The sequence below is a fragment of the Electrophorus electricus genome, chromosome 7 (assembly GCF_013358815.1).
Source record: "Electrophorus electricus isolate fEleEle1 chromosome 7, fEleEle1.pri, whole genome shotgun sequence".
NCBI classification, from domain to species: Eukaryota; Metazoa; Chordata; class Actinopteri; order Gymnotiformes; family Gymnotidae; genus Electrophorus; species Electrophorus electricus.
Genome location: NC_049541.1, coordinates 15,749,829 through 15,764,982, shown reverse-complemented (window position 1 = coordinate 15,764,982; position 15,154 = coordinate 15,749,829). Strand labels below are relative to the sequence as shown.

The following is a 15,154-nucleotide window of genomic DNA, read 5'->3' as shown; positions in this document are numbered from 1 at the left end:
TGCTTGCATTCTCTGCCTAACACAATGGCTGACCAGGAAGCTCTTCAACCTCTCAAATCTCTCAATTCATACGAGCCTACGTATATCGACTTTGTCAATAAGTCCAGCGGGAACGCAAGAGTATGGTGGTTAAACTTTTCAGGCGCTCCAGTCTCATATGGCGACATAAGGCCTGGGCAAACACTTAAAATGAATACATTTCTGAGTATGTGGCCTGCCAACGGGATACCCCAAACCACATCAATTTTAGAATCAAATTTGTGGGAAATTTAGATTACAAACGTATATCTCGGTGACGATGTTTGCTTTTTTTCCTCCCAGCACATCCCTGGATTTTTCGAGCATCAGACGGATCAAAACTGCTGGCAAACTTTGGCGAGGTTTATTTTCCAGCAGCTGCGCTATATGGAGATGACGGCAACCCGCTGTTCCGCACGGTTACGATTACCGCCCCCGGTGCGCCTCTTCTGCGGCCTGTCGTGTCCAGTGTACTGTGTACTGCGCTTATTATGCAAAACGTTTATTTTTTCCCCGTTTGGTTCTCTTGTAACAGTGTACTCCTTACAAGAATACTGCTCAAAGCTCATCCGAAAACTGGTGAGAAAAGAAGATATCGACAAACTTGAAATCCCCGAATTTTTGAGAAAGGACATCCGACGCACACCTAATTTACTGCAATAAATCGTGGCTCCATAGTTTAAAAACACGAGGTCTGCAAAACTGATGTTTTTGCCTTTCAAGAATGCATGCAGATTGACTATTTACTGGAAGCGAAAGAGAAAGTAAAACTCCGACTTTTGGCCTGGTATTTATATAATAGGCTACGTCTTGTTCATTTTTCAGTCAAAATATTACACCCAAATAACATATAAAGAGGTAGAAATGAGTAGATACATGCTTCGCGAATGTTTAGTACAAGCGACAAAGAAGAAAGTGACGGACCATATTACAGGAATGAATACTGGAGGCTCAAACGTTTTGGTATATTTGTTTTTAAATATTTTAATTTCCATTCATTACAGTTCAGTTGATTGAAACTATTAAACAATTATTTGGATGTCCCCAGTAAAATAAGTATTGCACTTGTGGTAATAAATTAAAGTTAAATCCAAAGCCTAGTGAAGTCCCCTTCCAGGATATTCACAGCATAATATCCAAAGACAATGGCAGACATACAAAACAGCACTGCAGGTACTTTTAACATTATTTTCAAGAACTCTGTTGTCTCATTTACAGGACTGCTGTCATCATAAACAGGTTAGTCCCAAAAGATGAGTGGATGACGCTGCCATGACAAATATTACAACACCAAAACCGGCAGTGTCCTCATTATAGTTTATGCTCCATTTTTAAGAATGTCACATCGGTTTTACTATTGCATAAGCAATTGGAGATTGTAAGAAATATGGATTTTATGCTATATGAAATTATTCCATATGAAATAAACAATAGTCAAATGTTTCAGCTGCACTGTAGCTTTTCTGAACACATTTAACTGATTAGTACTGCCTTGTTTCCTGAATGAGTAAACATATGCCATGGTTATACACTAAAAGCGGATATTCAAAGATTACCATAATCATCCAAAGCTCACCAACCACTGCTCAGAATTAATATTTTGTTCCCTGTTCACCAGTACAAAAACCATTAAGGAGTGATCACATCCACGGAATCAACAGACTAATCTCACAAGAGTAAACAAATACAAATCACAAGTGGTCCCTATTCAGAACTGTACACCCACCGAGTCATGCTCCGAGTTGAGATCGGAAGTATTACAATATTTTGAATAAGTGTAACTATAATGGACTAGAAAACTCAACTGCTGCACATATTTCAGAATACATTGGAGGCACAGTTAAGCATGCAAGAGCAATGACATTTGGCTTTATATCAAGTTCCAAAAAAGCTTTAACACCAACTCGAAATCATTTTTGAATAAAGAGAATAAGGGGCATCACACCCAGGTTATAATACATACTTTTAAAACAAAAAAGATATATGGAGAAAAAAAAAAAGTCCATAAAAGTGCTGTGATTAATTTCATTCATTCATTCATCCATCCATCCAACTTTACCAACATGGCATTACTCTATATTCACCTGTCATCTTGTAGAAGCTGAGCCTAAGGGGGTGGGGTGAAGGCAGGATTTGGGTGGGATTTGGGTGGGACTGGGGTGGGACGAGGTGATGGGGTGGACATGCAGACTTTCAGTGTTTCTTCATTGAGTCGAGGATGCGCAGGATGTGCAGGAAGAGGTTGACTATGTCCAGGTAGAGGTTGATGGAGGCCAGCACGTGCTCCTCGGGCGACAGCTTGCGCATGAGCAGGTGGGTGTCGTAGATGATGAAGCCGCAGAAGATCAGGGCGCCGGAACCGGCAAATACCAGCTCTACCGTGTCGTTGTGGAAGAACAGCTGCCGAACAATGAGAGAATCCAGTCAGCAAATACAAGAGGCTGGATCATTGAAACGACAGCACTGTGATGGAATTTTCTCAGAGCAAACTAAGGCTGACTAGCCACCCATGACATTAGGCGTTCCCAGAATCTGCACTCACCCGCATAAAGCTGGCAATGATCAGGATCCACAGGGCAGCAAACAACCTGGCAAAGGAGATGGTACTTTGAGTGTGAGACTTTGGGATTCTATGATCAACACACAGTGAAGATGTAAGAGGAGAATTACCCGGCGCCAAGCTTGCTGAAGTCCCGCTTTGACTGATAAGTGTATGCAGTCAGGCCAGCAAATACAGCGGTTGTGAGGATGAAGGCCTGGAGTACTATCGAGTATTCATAGAAAGTTACTGCAAAAAAGGGAAGAGAGCTTTAAGAATCCTATAATGGAAAACACACAATATTACAAAACACAGTAAACAAATACCAATACTCATAATTCAGCATTACTATTTGAGACTAGGGCTAGGGCAGTTTACATGGCCACTGTATGGTTATGTTACATGAGCCACAAGGTGTGAAGTAATGGTTACCCATGGTCAAGTTTCACAGTGACGTTGTTTTTTTTAAAAAAAGTACATGACAGCCATCCACTGTGCTGCCAATTTATTAAACAGGTGTCAAAAGAGTTACAGACTTTACCTATACAATAAGAGATGTTTAGCATGAGAAGAGGAAAAGTAGGTTTAACTTACCAGCTGTGGCCACAGACACAGCTTCTAACAAAGTCTGCAACCAAACCGTGACACAATGTGTGTAAATGTATACAGTACTTTGTAAGTAAAAGTATACATTCTTACAAGTCCAAGCTATATGAAAGCAAAGAAGGGAATACTCACGAATCCCAAAAGTAAATAGAGGTTGATAGGATGCTGGTGTCGGTAGACAGCCAAGGCAACAATCAAAACCAGGGATCCAATTGCTGACAGCAGTACCACAGAGGGACTGTGAAAACAGTGTACAAGAGACTGCGCTTCACCTCAATCTACAAACTTTTATTTTGCTCAGTCATTGCACTGCTGGGGAGATTAAGCTCGCCATCAAAACATTCACAAGATTAGATGTTTTTTTTTACATGGGACTGGTACGGTTTTACCTTGAATGTATAAAGTTTTTGACGGGGTCACAGAACATGAACAGGGCAGACACCGCTGTAGTTATAAATATCTGCAATGAAAGGATCGTGTATACTTTGCGTAGGAAATCTATAACGGAATAAAAGAGAACAGTATAAGCATTAACGTTAGCTAGGTCAGATCCACAGAATTGACATTATTGTCTTAGCGAATTAGACATTGCTAGCTAACCTATTAGCGTTAGCGCAATCTCTAACTAATGACACGTAGTAGTTAGCTAGCTAGCTAGCTAGCTTCTCGTTTACTACCACTTTAAAGTCCTTAAAACAAAACTACAGACATTAATCCGTCGTTTCAGACAGACATTAAAGATAGCTAGCTAAGCATCTAATTTAGAGAGCTAACTAGATCGCTAACGCTAGCTTCCCAGCTATGTGAGTACATCTCCACTAATAATGACCTATCGTAGCTATAACCTACCCATACGGATTTGGACACTGGCAGTAGCAACGTTCGTGCCGTAATTAAAATCATCCTCAATCGATGAGCGCGGATATTTTTCTTGGTCCATGTTGGCTACACGGTTTATTTAGCTAACTGTGTGACTATGCTTCCCCTTTCCTCCAGGTTTTAACTTCTCGTTGGGTGTTTGTTGGTACTGAAGAGCTTTTTACTGCCACCTATTGTTGTGCTTTTGTTACGGACCACTTAGATGAATAAAGGAAATCTAAAAAAAAAAAAATTTTCCCTTATGTTTTCCACACGTCTGTTTATTTGCTTAGATGTCTGTCTTCTTTTTTTTCTCTCTGACTATGATGATATGTCATGTTTCAATCTTTATAGCCTGTTTGAATCAGCCCCTTGTTATCACGGGCAGAATTTTAATCCTAACTAATCTTTCTCAAAACGCACCTCATCTGTGTTTTCCCACATGACGCTGACTGACTGAAATCATACGATGTTTTTTCACCCCCATTATCATCAGCAGAGGTCTGTCTTGTGTTTTGCTAGCTCTGCAAGAATTCTTCCCCAGAGGGTACTGACCCAGCAAATCTCTCCCCTCAGGCTTCTGCTGAACAACCAACTCCTTAACAAGACATCCCAACAACGTAACAGTTGACTGGAAATGTTTTGTTGGCATTGTGTATAATACTCTTCTTTGTCTCCTCAGAGACACATTAACTACACCATTAATTCCTGCTGCAGTAAAATAGCCTGTAGGGTTTGGTGCTGTGCTCCATCTTCCACTCCAGCTCTCCATCTTGTGTCCCTTCTCTGAGCAGGCCCATCTCTTATACCCAAGATACACAAACAATCATCTGGAAGGCTCTAATCGTATAGTAAAAGGAGAAAAAAAAAGACTTCAGGCTGCAGGAAAGACTCTAAACCCAAATCATCCTTATACATTATATTTCACAGAAGGTCCTATTTTTATAGCTTTTTCATTACCTTGCTCCAAGTAATTATATTTGTTAGTCTTAGGTTCTCTCTACAGTCTCAGCCAGACCGTTTTCTTTTGCCACAGGAACAGCCACAGTTTTGCCCAAAAATCATGCAACACATGTTTCTTGGCTACGATTTGCTCATCCTGTCTGACTGTTCATGTTGCTCCGTCCTCACAGCTTTTGTGGTGACGTGAGAGCGAGATGAATGACCAGCAGGGGGAGCACTCCCCCTAAAGACTGCAGGTAGCGCTTAAGAGGTGAAAATTACTCTTCACTTTTATTGCTTTAATTTTGCCTTAATAAAATCAGAGGGGCTTGCCTCAAGTTCTGAAGATTAACTGCACTGTGGTGTTTATATACAGACCACACGTCCTGCTGGTTTAAGGAGATGAATCTGACTGATGGAACCATTTCACATCAGTATGATTTGTCCACTCTGCATCTTTTTATTGTTTCTCTTTTTGTCGGCCATACAAAGGTTTACAGCTGTAGGAATCCCCAAAGTTATACATAGACGATAAAGATCATGCTAACAAAGTATTAAATTTGTACAAAAATACTTTACAGCTCATAATACCTGTCCATTAGAAATAAAAATACAGTATTTCAGGGACATAACTTGTGAAATTGATTCATTAATTCATCATACACTGAAAATGGATACTCACTATTTTAATTGGCAGTGCTTAAATCCACATAAATGAGTCCACAAAAGGAACGTATAAATGAGTAACTAAACAAAACACTCAAATGCGTGCATGTGACTAAATATTATTTCCAATAACACAGTGATATCACATTAAAAAATTAGGTCATGGAAAAACAATGTATTGGACACCACAATGCTATTGAAGTTGCTCTTGAATCAGGCCTTGACAGTCATAATTCAGGATGTCAATATGACAATGTTTCAGCAACGCCATGCTTGAACATCTCAAAACCAGTGCATGAGATTGGGAAATGAACCCATACCTGAAGAAACATCAGAAAAAGAATGAAACACAGTAATTTGAGAATTAAACAGTGTCCTGAAAGAACTCCACAAGAGCATTCCTCTAACGAGGTTATGATTGGTGCTTTTACTGGACTGCTGTGTGCCATTTTAAATAGTGAGTAGACAGTGTGTGAGCGCAGGGACGACAAGGGTCACGCCACTCATCAAAAGCCACAATTGTACACACACAGGTGGGTGAAGGCATGTGCTGCCATACGTGGTTCACTTATGGACAGTTTTCTCTTTTCTAACTTTGTTTTTTCTTCTGAGATTTTTTTTCATGTGAAATATGTTTCCTTGTTGCTCTACCACTTATGGCAGGACTGACGCAACTTATCTGCCGAACCCCATCCTCACATGACTCAACACAAGTGCCAAAGTCTTTTTTTTTTCTACAAATAATTTGTACACCCTTTGGGCTCATGCCCTCTGAAAATAATAATAAAAAACAAAACAAAACAAGAACAATTAAACATACAAAACCATACCAGGACCACATACAGTAGATTAGCATAAGTTCATATTCACTTAAACCGGGGTGGGGGGGGGAGGAGAGTATAGACTAGAAGTTGCTTCGAGCCTTCCATGTGTGACAGCCTCATGCTTGACATTTTAAATTTTTATTTTAATTTTTTTTTCCTTCAGTGTGATGTTAGAATGAGAGCTGCTTACACTGCGTATGTACTGTAGGTCAAAGAAGGGTAAATATCTAGACTTACAGGACAGGCTACAAACTACAGTTGTGGCTAAAATGTTCTTCCAAACAGTGTGAAACCCAAATCCTTAATGGAGGACTTTGTGTTCTTCTCTCTCCACATTGTTCTATCCTTTATTGGATGTGCCTGGCACCAGCAGGACACCTCCATGTCCTTGCTGCCACAACTTAATTGCCACCATTGCCCAGAAATGGCCTGTTGGAACCATTCTCTAAATGTGAAGAGAAGCTGCTTTAGGACAGTCTGGAGTGGGTATTTGGTCTCTGCTTTGTGCTAGCAACACATTTCCCCAGAATGGGATACGTCTAGGAGTTCAACTAGACCCTCTGCCTATGTTAGACACTTAGCAACGGCTTGTTCGAAATGAAACACACCATCTGTATCCCAGCGTCTTCGCGATCTGCACTCGAGTAGCTTCCTGCAAGGGCCATGCTTGCCAACCGTGGAACGCATCCCCACCACCACTCCGATTGCTCATTGGTCACTTATACATCAATTGCCTCTACTAATAAAAATAGATATATTCCCAATTTAAGGATAAGGTGCCTTTGTGTCACCCCTTTAATATCACGTTGAAATGATCCAAACCTCAGATTATTACTTATATGAGTAACACCTGAAATCAAATGATGGTATTTGGGATAGTCAAACTTTTTTTTTTAATCTGCATGTAATTAAGTACTCTTTTTGTACAATAGTACTTCTACCATTACAAAATATTTCAAAAGGACTCATGCATTACACTATGCAAGCCACTATGACTCGCTTTTGCCACGTTCGGAAAATGGCTTTTGGGTTCATGTCACTGAAATTGTCAGACTGTTTTCCTGCTGAGTGAGACAGGCAGAAAAGACCCTGGCATCAGTTGAGAGGAGTTACAGTGCTATTCACTATACACACACATGTGGGTTTAGTCCTACAAAAAAACAGACCCAGAGAGAGTCTGGGGGAGTTGTTTCCAAAGGACGAGGTGGACACCTAAGGCTGGAACAAGGGACTCTTCGCAAACAGAGAATGCAGGGACTGCTCTGGCCAAGACTAAGAATGTCTTGCTTACACACACACATGCAGAATTTCAAAAACAGGGACACACACACACACACACACACACACACACACCGAGCAGCCAGAGAGTACAAAGAGAAATGTCACCATCATGTGTAAACGATGTCAAAGTTTCCTTTTGTTTCATATTTTTCCCTAAAACTACTTGTTGGTTGGCAATAAAAATGAGGCATGGCACTGTTTCAATTTCAGATTTTCTCTATTTTTTTCAAATTCAGTACTCCAAGAGGTTAGTATGGTATTCCTCCATCAGTAGTGTCAGTTTGACAGGCGCAAACACGCACCCAGCAGGCATGGCAAGGACGCCTTTCTGCCAGCGTGACTTATGTTCTGGCACAGGGGCCAATGGGTGTGCTAGATCACAGACGAGTTTCTGCTCACTACCAGCAGGGGGAGCCGTCAGGACGGGTTCGGTTAGCACCATGAGGAGCACTCGTCTGCCATCGCCGGGGAAAGGGGGGGAGGGGATTCTGCTATAATGTCTTGTTGAGATCTCTGTCCTCTGCCCCCACTAGCCTGGAGCTCTGCTGGGTCGTCTCCTGGTCAGCTGCTAGCTGGCTGAGGGGCTCGCTGAGGTCAGTCCAGCCCTCTGGCTCCTCATTGGGCTGCTGGTTCAGTTCTGAGGGTGGCGCGGAAACCGGGTTCCGGCTGATCACTAGGTCCAGTTTGTTTCCAGATTCTGCGATGAGGGGAACTACCAAGCAGCAGTCAAAGTCTCTGGTGCGAACATGGTTGATCTGCGAAGGAACACAAAGAAATGCATGAAATCAAACATGCTCACCAACTACATATGGTTAAGTTAGCACTGCAGCATGGTTTAATCAGAAAGATGGGAGACGCAAAACCTCTCCAAAAAATCTGCACTGTAATCAAAGCCACTTGACATGGAACCTATTCATCCACTACAGTGACATTTAGAAAACACAAGATAACATTTGCATATGTCTGGAAGCTGTTAACACTACGGTTAGATTCAACAACCTTTGTTGCATTTCAGTCATAGTTCTGCACTTGGAATGAAGATCAGACAGCTATGCTAATGAGACCTTTGGTGTTTCAGACTACATGGGAAGCGCCACTCTCCTTCAAGCCACTGTATTAATAAAACTAATAAATAAATAAATAAATAGTTTACATTTTACAAAGTACTTAACATTAAAACAGGGATTAAAACACATAGGGAAATTAAGATAAAAGATTTTCCGTTGGTTGGTCTTACATGGTCTTAGCCAAGCCAGATGAAGCCATTTGCGTTATGTTAAGAACTGTTCCATGCAGTGTGTGAATGTGCGTGAATGTGGCAGCGTACCTGCAGTAACCTGTCATAGGGCTTCAGCCCCGCCCCCTCAGCGGGCCCTCCTGGACGGATGTTGTTGACGTAGACGCCCTTCTCGAGGAGCCCGTCAGACACACTGAAGCCAAAGTCCTCCAGGTCCGACTCTTTGAACAGACTCACCTGCAGTAATGAGGTAGCAATCAGCCATGCGTTACCGCACATAGACTGGAACCCTTCAACCAGGGCAGAGGACGATTTCATAAACCGAACTGGCAACAGAATCTGAAGAAAAATATTCCAGACAGCTTTGCAAGCAGTATTACAAAAGCCCCCTGGAGTATCGTTGTGGTGTTAGTACTCATAGCATTAGCAGCGATGGCCACCTTGTGTAGCTCCACTGGGTTCGGCGACATAATGTCCTGGACCTCCTGTTTCATCTTCTTCATGGCAAAAGCCTTGCGGCCACCGTCACTGGGCAGCGTGTTGCTGCGGCTGGCCTGTGTGTACTGCGGTCTGCCGCTGCCACGCTCCTGGAAGCTGGCCTGCCTGCCCAGGTGGCTCCGTGACTGCGTGGGCTCCTGGTTCAGACTTAGCGTGCTCCCAGACATGATGGTAGCCTAGACACAAGCACAGCCAGGGCACCTCAGAGGGGCTCAGCACACATGGCCATGGCACAGTGTTTAGTATGTATATATTCATGTGCAGAGTATGGGGTAAATGTGATTAGACTGCCAAGCACACGCACACACACATGCACACGCGCGCACACACACACACACACGTGTGATGGGCTGCTGCTTAATCTAGACCCCTTTGGGCAAAATTCATGGAGACGTACAAACGCAGCGGCAGAACGCCGCACAACCCCTCCTCTGGTTGCTTGTCAAAAATCATTCCTCATTCATTGCTGTACATCAAATGACCAAAATGCACAAACACTCTTGCTAACATGCATTTTGGCAGACAGGAGAAGAGCACCTAGTGCAGTCTCAGAGATGTCCACCATGGCAAATCATGGCAAAGACTAATCACACTTACAGGTTACAACCCGGATGCATTTTGGTCATTACAGATGTTTGGTAGTATCATTTGAAGTTAGAAATCTTCTAGACATTAGAGAGCTGAGTTTGAGAGGACATGGCTACACAAGACTGAAAGAATAGGACAAAAAAGCCTTGCACTGGCTCTCCCATCATGCTTTGCATGAACCCACATGCCCAGGTCTCCAGTTCTGCATCACTGGACAGTTCTGAGTGTTTCCCACCCAAACTGTACTGAATGGAGGTTCCAGGTTAACGATGGATGTCAGTGAAGGACTGAACTCTCCATCTCACCATGGTGATGCATATTCTTTTTCAAAACAACATGTAGTCATGCATCCCTACACAAAAACATATTCTGTCAACACCAGATGACAAATGTTTCTCCCCTGGCCCCCCACCAGTGTTTTTTTTTTTTTTTCCCTTTTGCAATTGTAAAGACAATGCTGCATGCTAGTGACATTGACCAAAGGCAAACACTTTATCAAGTGAAATTAGGGCCCATGGTACAGAGCACTGAACTACCAACAGCTGAATATGGCTCCACATCCAAGTTAAATGGGCAAAAGTGACTGATTGGGAAAAGTGTTTCAGAATTCCTCGGGAATTAAGTCACATCCTTTTGTATTCAGTAAGTGTTCTTCAGAATTAATCACAGAAAAATTTCATTCAAGATTACATGAGAGCAAAAGTAAATGACCCATTTCCTATTACTGAGAAGCTGACTAGGATAAGAAAGTTCATAAATCACGGGCTCTGACAGCCACTGGTATGTGCGACCATCTTCACAGCTTTTCACAGCTCTCTGTTTGACTTATGCGACGGTTCAACATTGATTACTTGCTCATACGTCTGTTTCGCACCACTGGATGTGAAGTGGATGCCAATAGTGGTCGTGGGTGAGCAACGCCCCGCCCCTCCCACCCCACCCATTCCCTCCTGCCCCGCCCCTCCCTGCCCCGCCCCCAGCAGGCCGCCAGCGTGAGACACTGAGCCCAGCAGCACAGGGGAGAGCACCAGGGTGTCAGCACTCCAAGCAGAGACAAAGCCCGAAAAAGGAAAGGGGTACCAAGATGGCCAGGTTTCTCTTAGTCAGAAGCCTGTCTGGCTTGTCCTGGAAAGAGAAGGAGCAGTTACACAAGACTAGAAGGCATGAGGACATGCGACTATAGACGCAGGCTGGGGTGGTGTGTAGTGGGGGGGGTGGTGAGGGGAAATGGCCTCATCGTCATTTATGTTAAGGAAGGACTGTCATAACTAGGGGATGTGATGAATTATGGTTTAATTATGGTGTGTATGTGGCAGTGCCTGTTACCTCAAGCTCGCGGAGGATCCCTGACTGGCCGCAGGTCTCCAGGTCCTCCAGTGCCTGTGACCAGAAGTTCTCCTCCTGGTCCGGTTCTGTCCCGTCATGGCCCACGGTGAACCTGCGAGCAACAAGCAAGGGAGGTGTCAGCGCTTTGCCCCCACCCCTTCCACGGTGGCCAACGAGCAGGCAGGCACTACGGTGATGAGCACGGAAGAAGACCAATGGGGGCTGTGCAGGCGTTTGAGCGGTGGAGGCGTGGGGCTCAGGAGAGAGACACACATGAGGCACGGTGTCCAGCGTGGCTGGACACAGTGAGATGGTGACGCGATGGCGGGCGGAGACGCCCGCCGCGGCCGCAGGGGGCAGGCGTGGAGGCATGGGGGGAGGGGCCGCGCTGGGTTCAGGAAGCGGTGCACGAGGATGGGCGCACGGCACTGAGCCTCACCTGCTGTCTGAGATAAGGCCCGTGGGCAGCGTGGCGGCTCTGCAGACAGGTAACGGAAAGCAGCTTCAATCAACAGGGTCATGCAAACACATCCACGCTGGAGCGCCCTGAGACGCAGCCGGCAGCCGCTCGGCCACTGTGACAGGCACCTCAGCTCTGAGGCTACAGATCTGTTTTAGTGCTCCATGACTCAACACTAAATAATAGCTACTGGAATTGCTTTAAAGATCTAATGGTCTGACTCGTATCAGAAATGCTCTGACCTGCATCAGTGGCCGAATGCAGAAAAGGAAATGACTGCGTATACAAACTGGGTATTAAGTCTGTAGCAAGCTGAAGAATGTTCTGTGAATGTTCTCTTTCCTTACAAATGCAGGAGTTAGATGATTACCATATGAAGTGATGTACCAAATGTTAGCTTGACGACATTTAGCCTAACATTACCGTTCCCCTATTTTACTACTAATAACCTGAGCCCTGAAGAGGTAGCATGTAAGGTAAGTGCTAATGGAATATTATCAAGAGGTCATGTCAGCCTGTCCTTCCGTGAGGCTGCCCTGGCCCAGCTAAACACTTCTCTACACATGAAGACAGCTTTCTTACACTGTGGAACAGCACTATTGGTCTGAAATACAAGTACCCTGTACTGCGCAGTCAAGCATACAAGAAAGCATCTTTTAAACTTGCACTTCATAACGCAGCACACGGCAAAGTCATCACTGGTCCACCACAGCATTCGTTAACGTTCTCATTCAGTTTCACACTGTCTGCTGTTAGATTCTCTCCAAGACATGTGTGAGGAATTCTATATACACCCAAAAGTCCATTACTCACATGCCTCAGGTCATTTCCTGTAATAGCACAACATTTATGGGTGCATTCTTCATTATGCATTCTTCTATATTCTTTCTGCTACCTCTGCACAGGATAAACTGGGTTCTTTTAAAACTTGATGTAATATCTTGAGCATTTTCTTTTATCATAAACAAGCCACCAGTTCTAATGCATCATAACCGACCATCCTTTCAGCTTCAAGTGTGTGAACAGCGCACCAAAGCACAAATATAAGCCAACTCTCTGTTGGCTCAGCTCTGTGAGAGAATCTGTTTGTGTAGATGTCATAACATGTTATCTAGCATTAACGGTTCTGGGTTAATGCTACATAACAGAGAAAGAATGAGACACTATAGGGGTAATACACATTTTGGAGGAAAATCAGAGCATTATATTTCCATCAAAGCTTCTCTGTATTGGAATTAATATTACCAATTACATTTAATTATTAGCTTTAATCCAAAGTCACATCCTCTTAACCAATATACAATGTTTCATATTATGATGAAGTTTAGTTTGATTAAAATGACAAAATCACAAGTGTGTGTAGCTTTGACATGAATTCAAATTCAGTGTATAGTGGAAAAGTGGGCTGGCCTCGGGTGTGATGTGTGTGCGGCTGTAGTGACACCCACCCGGCGGTGGCCGGCTGCTCCCATTCATCATCGCTGAGGCCCAGGTCCTGCAGGACGTTGCCCCTGTGCCGAGCGCTGCTGCCTGGCGACAGGCTGCCCCGCCTCGCCTTGGCGTTCCTCCACTCGTGGCCACGTAGGCTGTAGCCTGACGCCTGGAAGCCTGATGGTGCTGGCAGATGGAAGCACACGCACACACACGCACCACAAACAGCCGGAGATCACTATTAATATGTGGAGTTGTATGTGAAATTGAGCAGCCCATCAGACACACACGGCAAATGGCTGTGAACGCAGCTACAACAGAATTCATCTGTATTCATGAGATTATCACTCTACAAGTATTTTTTTCACCTGCATAGATCAACTGTTCCTGATGCGATGAACTGAATCTCTAAATCCCAGTGAATGAAAGGTCTTAAGGTAAGTTTAAACTGCTCTTTGAAGTCCGAACTCAAAATCCCAGCTGTGAATGGAACAGGAAATTACACCTAGGCAGGAAAACACTGGCAGAAGTGTGCTAGTATCTCACAATAAGCATTATAAAGCTGGCGTGGAAACAGAGCAGTCTTCACTGCCTTATGAGACACAGTGATAGAGGGGCAGGAAAGACAAGCCGAGAAGAGGGGGCACAGTGAAGCCCACCAGCTATGCAGCCCTGACTGTCTGGCCTCTAACATTTTGCAACAGTGCTGTCAGCATCCTGGCCAATCCTAGCCACTGCAGATCAGAGATCTGTGATTTCATAAATTACAGCATTCACATGATCCAGCAAATGTATATCATTTCGGTCAAAAAATAATGCGTTCGACCGAGGTGTTTTAAGATGCTGCAATATACTGCACACGTTCGCAATCTGTAGCTATATCATTTTTTCTCCTCTAAATACATCCTTTTCATTGGTAGCGGTAATTAGCTTCATGTGAAAATAGTTTTTCTGGGTACATTTCTTTTTACTTTTATGCTTTTCAAATATTTATGCATAATCCTAAAATGCTCCAATGTGGCATTTCTCTCAGTATCATTCAGCCTTATTACAGAAGTAGATTCAAAGCCACAGGGAAACTGGAAATCCATGAATGCTTTCTAATTAAGTTAATGTTGGTCTTGTGGGCACACAGTATGCATTCACAAAGTATGAATAACCTTTTGGTTTGTGAAATTGCATACAGTTTTGCTTGAATTGTACGCTACGTTGGGAGTCTTGGATGCCAATCAAGCTGGTTCATTAGAACATTAGTTCAACAGAACTTTGACACCTGCATACGTCCCAGAAAGTGTAACCATCTAATTCATCTAATGGTTCTGAGCAGTCTTTAGCATAGATCTGTTTTGGTTTTGTTCACTCAGATGTTGCTGAATGCTTAAAACAGCACACATATTGAATATTTTATGCTGTGTTCCCTCAGCCTTGAAAGCAAATACAACATAAACAAACTGTATGTTGACCAAAAACAACAGCATACTACACTGAGCGCCCATGCTGGGGTTTGGTATTTGAGTTTCAGATTCATTGGAGAGTTGGAGTTGTGCTGGAAGGGTGGATGTGGCGCCTCTGTCCTGCAGCACCACCACGTCCATCCATGATTTAGCAGGCAGATTGCTATTCCTTCTGTACATCTTCAGCATATACGATTCACACACATCTCCACTGAGCAGCGAGCGCACCACTGCCTAGGGGATAGGAATGTGCTCTATGTGAACATGGTGAAGTGAGATAGATAGATAGATAGATAGATAGATAGATAGATAGATAGATAGATAGATAGTGTGGGAAAGAATAGAAGAGAGAGAGAATGAGAGGGAAAAAGGTGGAAGAGAGAAGGAGCAAGTGAATTAAAGAGAGAGAGCAAGAGAGGTCACCCT

At 43.6% G+C, this 15,154-nt stretch overlaps 3 protein-coding genes across 8 annotated transcripts in view; 1 reads left to right on the top strand and 2 right to left on the bottom strand.

Annotated features, from left to right (window-relative positions):
* Positions 1–1,461, top strand: vhll (von Hippel-Lindau tumor suppressor like). Its single transcript, XM_027002248.2, has 3 exons — positions 1–205; positions 322–456; positions 554–1,461. Exons 1-3 carry the CDS (start codon positions 25–27, stop codon positions 679–681), a joined length of 444 nt encoding a protein of 147 aa, XP_026858049.1. The 5' UTR covers positions 1–24; the 3' UTR covers positions 682–1,461.
* Positions 702–4,190, bottom strand: tmbim4 (transmembrane BAX inhibitor motif containing 4). Its single transcript, XM_027002249.2, has 7 exons — positions 4,013–4,190; positions 3,553–3,661; positions 3,296–3,401; positions 3,152–3,185; positions 2,689–2,806; positions 2,561–2,606; positions 702–2,418 (listed from the first exon to the last, which is right to left on the bottom strand). Exons 1-7 carry the CDS (start codon positions 4,101–4,103, stop codon positions 2,212–2,214), a joined length of 711 nt encoding a protein of 236 aa, XP_026858050.2. The 5' UTR covers positions 4,104–4,190; the 3' UTR covers positions 702–2,211.
* A 2,323-nt stretch (positions 4,191–6,513) lies between these two features.
* Positions 6,514–15,154, bottom strand: part of grip1 (glutamate receptor interacting protein 1) — a 185,672-nt gene continuing 177,031 nt past the window's right edge. For 4 of the 6 annotated variants that reach the window (XM_035528228.1, XM_035528229.1, XM_035528226.1 and 1 more), the window contains 6 exons: positions 13,292–13,460; positions 11,384–11,495; positions 11,138–11,182; positions 9,412–9,645; positions 9,062–9,208; positions 6,514–8,489 (listed from right to left, as the gene is read on the bottom strand). In XM_035528228.1, coding sequence (XP_035384121.1) covers positions 8,226–8,489; positions 9,062–9,208; positions 9,412–9,645; positions 11,138–11,182; positions 11,384–11,495; positions 13,292–13,460 — 971 coding nt within the window. In that variant the 3' untranslated portion in view covers positions 6,514–8,225. The remainder of the gene's footprint in view (positions 8,490–9,061; positions 9,209–9,411; positions 9,646–11,137; positions 11,183–11,383; positions 11,496–13,291; positions 13,461–15,154) is intronic. The other 2 variants (XM_035528227.1, XM_035528230.1) reach the window with 1 other exon arrangement.

Bases quoted from the DNA above. Each gene is read 5' to 3' on its own strand.
- vhll (XM_027002248.2), top strand. From the start codon at position 25: ATGGCTGACCAGGAAGCTCTTCAACCTCTCAAATCTCTCAATTCATAC. The intron at 206-321 runs GTATGTGGCCTG...TTTTCCTCCCAG, and splicing joins TAAAATGAATACATTTCTGA to CACATCCCTGGATTTTTCGA. The intron at 457-553 runs GTGCGCCTCTTC...CTCTTGTAACAG, and splicing joins GGTTACGATTACCGCCCCCG to TGTACTCCTTACAAGAATAC.
- tmbim4 (XM_027002249.2), bottom strand. From the start codon at position 4,103: ATGGACCAAGAAAAATATCCGCGCTCATCGATTGAGGATGATTTTAAT. The intron at 2,607-2,688 runs GTAATTCTCCTC...CTCCTTTGCCAG, and splicing joins TTCAGCAAGCTTGGCGCCGG to GTTGTTTGCTGCCCTGTGGA. The intron at 2,419-2,560 runs GTGAGTGCAGAT...ATTGTTCGGCAG, and splicing joins TCATTGCCAGCTTTATGCGG to CTGTTCTTCCACAACGACAC.